The sequence below is a fragment of the Amblyraja radiata genome, chromosome 31 (genome assembly GCF_010909765.2).
Source record: "Amblyraja radiata isolate CabotCenter1 chromosome 31, sAmbRad1.1.pri, whole genome shotgun sequence".
NCBI lineage: Eukaryota > Metazoa > Chordata > Chondrichthyes > Rajiformes > Rajidae > Amblyraja > Amblyraja radiata.
Window position 1 is genome coordinate 14,359,144 of NC_045986.1, and position 11,334 is coordinate 14,370,477.

The following is an 11,334-nucleotide window of genomic DNA, read 5'->3' on the forward strand; positions in this document are numbered from 1 at the left end:
TACACAGAATACTATCAATCAAGTACACCTAAATGTTAGGTAGAAGTGTGATCCAGGTATCCTCTCTACCCTCAGAACGATAACAAGCTAGGCTGGAAACTAAGTAAAGATCAGCCTTTAATATGGTGCTTCAGTTTGTGTTGCCTTCAGCGCGGCTGAGAAGAGCCTAGTAACACGGGCTGGGCTGAAGGGCCTGTTTCCACACCGTACGACTCGGTGACTGTGGTAACGTCAGGCTGAAGCCGGAGGCATGAACGACCTGCACACACGCTGGCAAACGTCAGGGAGAGGGGGAAATGCTCAAAGCTCCTTTTAAACTTGGCAGTGCTTACAGACTGATGCGAATAAATATTCTTGAAGGCTAAAGCTGACAGTAGAGTTGGAGAGGCATCCCCGGGAAGAAGCCAGTGCTTGCACTGTCACACCAATACCGTGAGTTACAGGACAGCCCAGATCACACCGTGAAGGATTGTACCTGCACTGACTTCTGTTACACCACTAATCGTCACCCGAGTGGCCACAGGAGACTGGTGGCAGTTTTCATTGGCAGCAAGGAGTCGGGCAAATGTGCGGTGGGCCCGTGAATGGCAAGGGGCGTGGTAACAGCCCTCCGCGGCAGCGATTCCTCAAACACCCCGTACATTATTATACTGCATCTTGAGCGCACGCAGTTGGCACTGGTGGGACAAGTCAGACGTCATTCATGGCTGTGGAGGCAGACAAGGTCACAGAGGCAGAGAGCCGCTCCCTTCTTGAATATCTCTGCTTTCGGACTGAAACACAAATCAGACACACAGGTGTGATATATACGTGCAGGAGGACAGAAAGCGGCAATGTGCCAGTCATTAACATTTTTAACAAGCTCCTTTAGTTTAGTTTGGAGATACAGCGTGGAAACAGGCCATTTGGCGCACCGGTTCCGCGCTGACCAACGACCGCACGTACACTAATTCTTTCCCGCACATCAGGGACGATTTACAGAAGCCAATTAATCTACAAACCCGCACGTCTTTGGAATGTGGGATGAAACCAGAGCACCCGGAGAAAACCCACTTGGTCACGGGGATAACGTACAAACTCCATACAAACAGTATCTGTAGTCAGGATGGAACCCAGGTCTCTGGCTCTGTAAGGCAGCAACTCTACCGCTGCCTCATTACTAGACACCACTGTGCCGCCCGCAGACATGGCTCCAGGACAGTAGACAGGAGAGTTTCAACCTGTACCAAACAGTTGTGTGTAGGATAGTGATAGTGTACGGGATGATCACTGGTCGGCGTGGACTCGATGGGCTGAAGGGACTGTTTCCACGCTGCATCTCTAAAGTCCAAAGTTTACATTTTAAAATCTGTCAAAATCCAATTAGTAACCCCCATCGCCACCTCCATTATGATGCCCATGGCCGTTACCTGATCCGACGGAGCTCCTCACCATTCCCACCTGCGAAAACATTTGAAGAGTTCAGTCACATCACTACCACCGGTTAAGATGATTGCAGAATCACATTACTACTAAATTAAAAAAAGAGATTGCACAAATCACCAACAGAACACTGTACATTTGCACATAAATTGCTTGGAGCTGTCAGGCAGATCAAATAAAGGCAGTCGATTCTAATCCAATTTTAAATCCCATTATATTTAGTTTAATTGGCATTAATGCCCAATCAGGGAGAATACCAAGTCACACTTCCCATTTACCTACGTGCATAATGCCTACAACAGTCGGTACAACAGATGCCAGGTTTTGATGAGTCACAGCATGGAAACAGACCCTTCGCCCCTCTAAGTCTATGCCGACCCATGATCACCCTTTCACACCAGTCCTAATCCTATCCTACTTTCCCATCCACTCCCTCTTCTGCTCAACACTAAAACATCCAATGTACAAACTGCCTTGGATGTACTATGGACTTCGGGCTTTGTTTTATTTTGCATTATATTGGATGACAATAAACACTCTAGACACTCAGAAGGGACAATATTACTGGGCAGATTAATCTACAATCCTGCATGTCTTTGGGATGTGGGAGGAAACCGGAGCACCCGGAGAAAACCCACACGGTCACAAGAATGTGCAAACTCCTCACAGACAGCACCCGAGGTCAAGATCGAACTCGGGTCGCTGTTGCTACAGCGTTGCTACTTCCTATATTACAAAGTGACGTAGTCACATCTCGGTTCTACACAGAACCTGGACAAGAACAGCAGTGCTTGCTGCAACGTCAGATGTATCCTTGTTCACACAAGATACTGAACTGACAGCGAATGCTGAGACATACCATGGCAGTGGTTCCAAGAACTGGGCAATTCTTCCTTGGTTTTGTGACAATATTTGGACAAGCTTGCATTGTTTCCCCTGGAGCGGAGACCTTGGGGTTACCTGATGCAAATGTAAAATCAGGAGAGGAATGGATAGTGCAGATAGGCTGAATCCTTCTCCCAGGGTGGAAATGTGAAAGACTAGAGGGCTAGATTTAAGATGCGAGGGGAATGTTTAAAAGAGATGTGCGGGGAACAGGCCCTTCAGCCCACCGAGTCCATGCTAACCATCCATCATCTAGTTCCATGTGATTCCACTTTCCCATCCACTCCCACATGCCACGGGCAATTTATGGAGGCCAATTTTAACCTACAAACCCGCGCGACTTTGGGACGTGGGAGGGAACCGGAGCATCGTGAGGAAACTCGTGTGGTCACAGTGAGAACGTGCAAACACCACACAGACAGCAATGCTGGAGATATTTAACAGGTTGAAATGAAAGGTAAAATTACATCCAAGTACAACAACTTGCATTTACATGGTTCCCTTAAATAAAGAATCCCAAGATCACGAATGAAGAAATGCTAACGGCAGCTTACCACTTCACTTGGTTGCAGTATCGAATCTGAAAGGTAATAAACCATTTTCAGTTAGAAAAGCCATTTTTGATGGGCGAGTCATCTCAATGGATGTGCACACCCAATTCAAGGATCAGCACACTTCCACACGAGTGTGGTGACACTATAGTGCCGTGGCCAAGAGTGAAAATGCAACTGACATTTGTACCATTCAACGAACACTTCCAGAGCGACGGCAAGAGAGTGGAAAAGATAAAATTATAAGAGGTATTGACGGTAGATAATCTTATTCCAAGGACGGAAACGTCATTTACTGCAGTGCGTGGATTTAAGGTGAGAGGAGGAAAGTTTAAAGGAAATGTGCAGGGCAAGGTTTTTGTTTTACATGCGCAGACAGACACACGCGCACATACACACAGGCAGGCACACAGAGTGGTGGATGTCTGGGCTGTGCTGCCAGCATTCTTCAGACAGCTGATGGACAGGAATCTCAGGGACAGGATTTACTCGCATTTGGAAGGGAATGTCTTATTTGAGGAGGTTCCTAAGTTTGAACGATGAGAGTAGAGCAGTGGATGTTGTCTACATGGACTTTAGCCAAAGTGCTTCTTCGTGTGCTGGGTTGTTCCATGTTCTATGTTCCCTTTTTTGTTTGCAAAGGAATGGGGCCAGAAACAGGGGAAGAAAAACCAAGAGAGGTAAAGCACGATAGGCATTAATGGACTATCTACACACATTCAACAAACTGAAATGGAAGATACACATAAAAAGCTGGAGTAACTCAGCAGGTCAGACAGCATCTCTGGAGAAAAAGAATAGGTGACGTTTCGGGTTGCGACCCTTCTTCAAGGATCTCCACCCAAAACGCCACCCATTCCTTTTCTCCAGAGATGCTGTCTGACCTGTTGAGTTACTCCAGCTTTTTTGGGTCTATCTTCAGTGTAAATCAGCATCTGCAGTTCCTTCCTACACAGAAATGGACACAAGCCAGCTAGTTACCTTTGCCTTGTCGGTAAAACAAACAGGGGAATTTATTCGACCGCTTGAGGTAGAAAAAAGCAGCTACAGAGAGAATGACGAGGGAGCCGGTGGCCAGAGTTCCCAGGCACACTGAGGCGGCGATCTCTGCTCCTCCTTTAAGAGAGAAGTGAATCATTTAGTCCCGGTGTAAGTGAAAGTGTTTCTTAAGCAACGGCCGCATGGCATCGCCAGGCTTTCCTCTTACCAGTTTTAAGGGTGGTTGGGCCCACGGTGGTGCCATTTGTTCCTCTGCCTTCACTGCTGGAACTTACTGTAACAGGAAAGCTAATCAGAACAAGATTCACACATGGCTGATATCAGAACAATGAGGCACATTTCACTAAGGAGCGGCAGCAGAGTTTATAGCTCCCTCGCTCCGACCGCACTGTAAAAACTGTTTGGTTGTCAGGTTAAAATGTAGAAGGGAAAGAATTAATTCCAATGAGCATCGGAAGGAGAAGCTAAAACAACAGGAGAGGGGAAAAGTAGCTTGAATAATGGATATATTAATGGGAGCTGGGAGCGCAGAGCTCCCATTAATATATCCATTATTCAAGCTACCACCCTCGTCATTCTCTCCGTAGGTGGAATGATTGGATCAGGAGTCGGGGGTGTGTTTATTTGTGTAGGAAGGATTTGCAGATGCTGGTTTGCTCCGAAGATAGACACAAAATACTGGAGTAACTCAGCAGGTCAGGCAGCATCTCTGGAGAAAAGGAATAGGTGACGTTTCGGGGCGAGACCCTTCTTCAGACCGCGAGTCAGGAGGCAGGGAAACTAGAGATATGAAAGGTAGGCAAAAGGGGGAATCAAGGCCAGCAATGATGATCAAGGAAAGTTGGAGCCCACAACGGTCCATTGTTGGCTGAGTAGAAGGTGATAACAAGTGAAACTAACAAGCAGGATAGACACAAAATGTTGGAGTAACTCAGCAGGACAGGCAGCATCTGTGGAGAGAAGGAATGGGTGATATTTCAGGTCTGAAGAAGGGTCTCAACCCGAAATGTCACCCATTCCTTCTCTCCAGAGATGCTGCCTGTCCTGCTGAGTTGCTCCAGCTTTTTGTGTCTATCTTCAGTTTAAACCAGCATTCCTACACATGACGACACAAAGTTTGATTACTCACAGTTAACACACCCAGTCTGATTGGTCGATGAATACGTTGATGTCCCGTTAACACACCTGAGGCAGGTGGAGCTTCCATTCTTAAACCACTGCCTGTAACAGTCTGACAGCAAGCATAGTGTCAGCATTTCAACCAAAGTGCTGCAGCATCGTGTTACTATTAATGTTACTCTCATCTTCCCCAGCTCTCCCATTCTCTGCACAGCGACAAACCGCCCCCCCCCCTCACCTCCCCAGTTCCTCCCATACCCACAAATAATTACCACCCACATTCCTGCACCCTCTGGAACTGATTCAGACATCTACAACCCAAGCAGTCAGAACACCTGAAGTCGACCATTAATTCACAGCGATTTACATGGTGATCACATCTACAGCAAGCATCTTGCTGACCAACTCACAGAGACCTACAGGGTGGCGCTGAAGTGTGCCGACTCTTTGCTTGCTCTTCCCAAAGAAGGATCTACTATCATCTGATACAATCACACTAGTTTAAATCTCTTCTCTAACGCTCAATCTAGCGCCTGGACTCTACCTATTGTACCCGAGTTTGACTTGATGTCTTTATGCACAGCATTATCCAATTTGATTGGATGGTATGCAAAGCAAAGCTTTTCACTGCACCTCAGTTCACGTCACAATAATAAACCTAAATCCTAAACTGGGACAAGTGTGGCCTCCGATAGGTGTGACACCTTGAGCAGTGTGGGGAAACTAGGGTGTCGTCAGAAGTCACGGACTGGAACAACTAGATTGAACAACCAAGTGACCCTGTCTCCTTTCCGACAGATGGCACAATGGGCTAAGTGTTCGGCTGGCGACCGGAAGGTAGCCGGTTCGAATCCCGCTTGGAGTGCATACTGTCGTTGTGTCCTTGGGCAAGACACTTCACCCACCTTTGCCTGTGTGTGAATGCGTGTGAGTGATTGGTGGTGGTCGGAGGGGCCGTAGGCGCAGATTGGCAGCCACGCTTCCGTCAGTCTGCCCCAGGGCAGCTGTGGCTACAGAAGTAGCTTACCACCACCGAGTGTGACTGAGGAGTGAATGAATAATGCGATGTAAAGCGCCTTGAGTATTAGAAAGGCGCTATATAAATCCCATCCATTATTATTATTATTATTTCCACTTTGTCAGTCAGTAGTGTTGCACTGGCACTTCTTGTGAAAAGTGCAGGGTGTACTCTGGGATGTGGGAATTATTCTTCCAATGCCGGACGTTGAGGGGAGCCCTGATAGAAGCAGATAAAATGAACAAAGGCAGAGATGGGGTAGACAGCCAGAACCTTCCCCCCCCCCCCCCCCCCCACACATATTGGAAATGTCAAAGACTAGAGGGCATAGCTTTAAGGTGAGTGGGGCAAAGTTTAAAGATGTTTATTTTTATTTTTTAAACAGAGGGTAATGGGTGCCAGGAACATGCTGCCAGGGCTGATGGTGGAGATAAATACGATAGTGTGGCTTTTGGGTGGGCAAATGGATATGCAGGGAATGTCAGAATATGGATCGCGTGCAGGCAGAGGAGATTTGTTTACTTTGGGGAATTATGTTCGGCAAAGATATTGGCCGAAGGGGTTGTTCCTGTGCTGTACTGTTCCATGTTCTATGTGGGAATGTTTAATACAAAAAGGGAACCGAGTGGTCCTTTCTTCAAATAGTCTCCTCACCTTGAATAAGGAACACAAGAATAAACATTTAAATTCCTTTTGTTTTTATGAAATGTAACCAAACTAAAATATTGGCTTCATTTCTCTCTCCACAGATGCTGCCTGACCTGCTGAGTGTTTCCACCATTCTCAGTTATATTTGAGGTTACATTCCTTGCTGGGCAAGATCATACATTTTACTGTTTTGAGAAGGTACCTGGATTACAAAAACTGCGTTGTGGACAGAAGCCAAACTCATCCACGAGATCCACACAACATCCACTGCGAACCGCTGGCGAGATCTGAGGGAAAGACAAGGATTAGCAAGGACGGAGAGGAACTTGCACTTTCCCAGCACACTTCACATCCTGCTCTGTAGAAAGCATCCTATCACGATGTATCACAGGTTTAGGAATTGCTCTGACCAAGACCGCAAGAAATTGCAGAGTTGTGGATGTAGCCCAGTCCATCACACTGACCAGACATCCCACCATTGACTTCATCCACACCATCTCAAAAAGCAGCCAACATAACCAATGACCACTCACACCCCGGTCATTCCCTCCTTACCTGTCGGGCTGAAGATACTAAAGCTTGAAAGGTGCGAAGGCAGACAAAAATGGAACTGTTTACAAGTACTGTTCCTAACTATCGAGAGTGACATGAGTCTCATCACCAAAGACAGGAGTTCCATGAGATGAAATGCTACAAGGAATAAAACTAAGGCTTGGTCCCTGACCAAAGCCCCAGTGAAACAATTAATGGGAAATATAGTCGGTAAACAGCATCATACAGTTGGAGCAGACATAATGAACACTACCAGACTCAGGAACATCATCTTCCCCGCTGTTATCGGACTGTTAGCGAAGGGCCGAATGGCCTACTCCTGCACCTAATTTCTATGTTTCTATTGAACCATCCTCCCATAAGCTCGGGTCTAGTCCCGATCTTCCAACCTACCTCATTGCGGACAATGGACTTTGTAGCTATGACGCTATCACACTATATTCCGCACTCTGGCATTTTTCTCTTTGCACGACCCATCATACTTGTGTAAGGGTTGATTGTACTGATACACACACAATATGATCCAAATTGACTGGATAACCACGCAAACAAAAGCTTTCCATTGTATCTTGGATCATGAAACAGCAATAAACTGATACCAGTCCAACAACTCAAATTCCTGGACAGCCAAAGGAGTTTTTTTTTTTTAATGTAGCCAGTCTTGTAATGGTAATTATATGTACAAAGTTAATTTGCATATAGCAAGATTCCCCCAACAACACTGATCATCAGTTTCAGTGAAGGTACACAAAAATGCTGGAGAAACTCATCGGGTGCAGCAGCATCTATGGAGCGAAGGAAATAGGCGACGTTTCGGGCCGAAACCCTTCTTCAGACTGATGGGGGGGTGGGGGGGAGAAGGAAGGAAAAAGGGAGGAGGAGGAGCCCGAGGGCGGGGGGATGGGAGGAAACAGCTCGAGGGTGAAGGAAGGGGAGGAGAGAGCAAGGGCTAGCAAAACTGGGAGAATTCAACGTTCATGCCATCCGGACGCAAGCAACCCAGGCGGAATATGAGGTGCTGTTCCTCCAATTTCCGGTGTTGCTCACTCTGGCAATGGAGGAGACCCAGGCGGAATATGAGGTGTTGTTCCTCCAATTTCCGGTGTTGCTCACTCTGGCAATGGAGGAGACCCAGTACAGAGAGGTCGGATTGGGAATGGGAGGGGGAGTTGAAGTGCTGAGCCACCGGGAGTTCAGGTAGGTTATTGCGGACTGAGCGGAGGTGTTCGGCAAAACGATCGCCCAACCTCCGCTTAGTCTCCCCGATGTAAATCAGCTGACATCTAGAGCAGCGGATGCAGTAGATGAGTGTTCCGCCACCTCCAACGTGACCCCACCACTCGTCACATCTTCCCATCTCCCCCTATGTCTGCCTTCCGCAAAGACCGCTCCCTCCGCAACTCCCTCGTCAATTCTTCCCTTCCCTCCCGTACCACCCCCTCCCCGGGCACTTTCCGTTGCAACCGCAAGAAATGCAACACCTGTCCCTTCACCTCCCCCCTCGACTCCATTCAAAAAAATCCGGAATCAGTTTCAGTGACACTGGTTGAGTGACAATAAATATCTGCAGCCTACCAATACCCTACAATTTCAGGAAGTAAGTGAATATTTGGCAGTTTTATTAACTTAATAAATATTACCCAAAGAATAACAGGGCAATCTGTTCAGCTGCAAATCAATCAGTCAATAATAATGAAAGCTGACGCCAATCCCACAGGCTTTTGCTGTGTGGCCAATGACCCTATAGATAGAAAGCCAAATGGTATACGAGGACATAGATGAGGTTGCCTTGGTACCATGCAGCTCTGCTTTTGCTCCTCCTTCGCCTAGTCCTTACCTTTCGCCCCATCAGCCATCGCATACAACATAAAACCCTCTGCCACATTTCCGCCACCTCCAACGGGATCCCACCACTAGCCACATCTCTCCATCTCCACCAAATGTTGGAGTATTGTTTTAAACTGAACTAAGTTTTAAGACTCAGTAGTTCCAAGTCTCGGCTGTTAAAGAGACAATTGGCCGATGAAACAAGGTGGATGCAACCTTTGTGATACAAGGAACTGCAGATGCTGGAATCTTGAGCAAAACGCAAACTGCTGGAGGAACTCAGCAGATCTGGCAGCATCTGTGGCGGAATGGACACGATGTTTCGGATTGGGATCCTTCTTCAGACTGATTGGAGTGGGGGGGGGGAGGAAGCTGGGAAAGATAGGTGGGTGCGGGACAAAGCCTGTGAGTGATAGGTGGATATAGGTGCGGGGTTGGTAATTGGCAGATGGGTGAAAATATTGATGAAGGCAAGAGATGAAAATGAGACAAAGGGTATCAGATAAGGAGAAAAGATATGCAAAATGTGAAGTCAGGGTGGGAGGGATATGGGGGGGGGCGAGGATATGTGGGGAGGAAATGGGGGAAGGATAGGGGAGATATTGGGGGGGAGGATATTGGGGGGCAGAGGTGGTATATGAGGGAGAGGTGGTATATGGGAGGTTTATGGAGGGTGAGGGAGGAGGAGGTTTATTGGGGGGAGGGGAATAATAGGGGAGTCAAGATATATTCTCATTCCTGGAATCTGAGGAGTGCATCGTCAAGGTGGACACGGGGAACAGCAGATGCTGGCATCTTGAGCACAACACAGACAGACAGAGGGTTTCAGTTCAGAGAGATAAGGGCCAAACGCGGGCAGGTGGGACCCGTGTAGATCTTGGTCGGCGGGTCGAAGGTTATTTATGACTCTCAGGGCTGGAGGGACTCAGCGGTTCAGGTAGATCTCGTTCCAAGGAGAATGGTTCGGCAAACACACCTCTGCAGCGCAAGTTCAGCAGTTGCACAAAGGCAAGTCCCCGTCATTAAATCACGCCGCCGTCAACAACTCACTCAGCAGTAAACACCAACCCAGGAAGGGTTTGGAGGGGGCGGGGTTGATTTGTTTGGCAGTGACCCGTAGCCAAGTTGAATGTAAATATGAAGTTTCCCCAACTAGTTTGTGAGCCGACGAGACGGGGGAAATAATTGTGTTGCAGCTGTCTTTAAAAAAAACAAAAAAAAACAGGCACTTCCTGCAATTGAAGGCGTCAACAGGGTAACGCAGTAGCTGGGACTCAGGGAAGTAAAAACCTACCAAAGACTGTGGCGTCTCAGCGAAGATTCCCAGTACAAACCGAACCAAGATCCAAGCAAAGGGCGGTCTCATGAGAAGCAGACCCTGAAACACACAATGAAACTTCACTGGAAACCAACAAAACTCTGCAGTCAGTGAAATAACACTGGAGTGAACTAATGACCCTGCTGAAGTCTGCCCACAGCCTGGGACACTTAACGGTTAGACTAGAACAAAATGCAAACGTCTCACCTGATCAATGAAAGGATTAAGTTCAGGCATTCGGATTTACAAGACTTTCCCCCGCCGGCTCTGTGCCCAGTAGCCGCCCTGTTGCCGGGAAGCGGACTCGCTTATCAAAAAAAAACACAGCGCCTTTCCACACCCACTTGACACAGACCTGTGCTCTGGCGGGCGTCGCTGACGCTGCGAAGCACTGGGTTTTACGGTAATATTTCAATGGGGAGATAGAGAGAAAAATGAACATACTTGTTTCTGCTTTTCCAATTTACTTTCTGCCTGAAGATTATTATTATTAGGGGTTATGGGGAGAAGGCAGGAGAATGGGACTGAGAGGGAAAGACAGGTCAGCAGCCATGGTTGAACGGTGGAGGAGACATGATGGGCTGAATGACCTTATTCTGCTCCGAGAATTTATGAAATTATGAATAAAGATAGAGTAATTTAACCGGTCAATCAGCATTCCTCGAGAACATGGATAGGTGATGTTTCGGGAGGAGACCCTTCTTCAGACTGATCCACAAGTGATAGGAGTAGAATTAGGCCGTTCGGCCCATCAAGTCCACTCTGCCATTCAATCAAGGCTGATCTATCTCTTCCTCCTAACCCCATTCTCCTGCCTTCTCTCCATAGCCTCTGACACTTGAACTAATCAAAAATCTATCTACCTCTGCCTTAAAAATATCCTTGGCCTCTACAGCCTTCTGAGCCAAAGAACTCCACAGATTCACCACCCAGTGGAGTGTATGGAGGGGAAAGAATGCTGGAAAAGGGGAGACCCAAGCGGGGTAGTCAGACAG

The 11,334-nt window shown here is 47.5% G+C and overlaps 1 protein-coding gene across 3 annotated transcripts; it reads right to left on the minus strand.

The window, feature by feature from the left end:
* On the minus strand, positions 1-10,699 carry c31h1orf159 (chromosome 31 C1orf159 homolog). Of its 3 annotated transcripts, XM_033047959.1 has the most exons (9): positions 10,547-10,696; positions 10,316-10,399; positions 6,845-6,929; positions 4,987-5,088; positions 4,066-4,131; positions 3,840-3,974; positions 2,862-2,887; positions 1,410-1,440; positions 1-773 (listed from the first exon to the last, which is right to left on the minus strand). In XM_033047959.1, the coding sequence occupies exons 1-9, from the start codon at positions 10,574-10,576 to the stop codon at positions 691-693; spliced, it is 642 nt and encodes a 213-aa protein (XP_032903850.1). In that variant the 5' UTR covers positions 10,577-10,696; the 3' UTR covers positions 1-690. The 3 variants fall into 3 exon arrangements, with proteins under 3 accessions (XP_032903850.1, XP_032903852.1, XP_032903851.1); XM_033047961.1 differs by lacking the exon at positions 3,840-3,974 and having other exon boundaries at positions 10,547-10,699; XM_033047960.1 differs by lacking the exon at positions 10,316-10,399 and having other exon boundaries at positions 10,547-10,697.
* Positions 10,700-11,334: the final 635 nt, after the last annotated feature.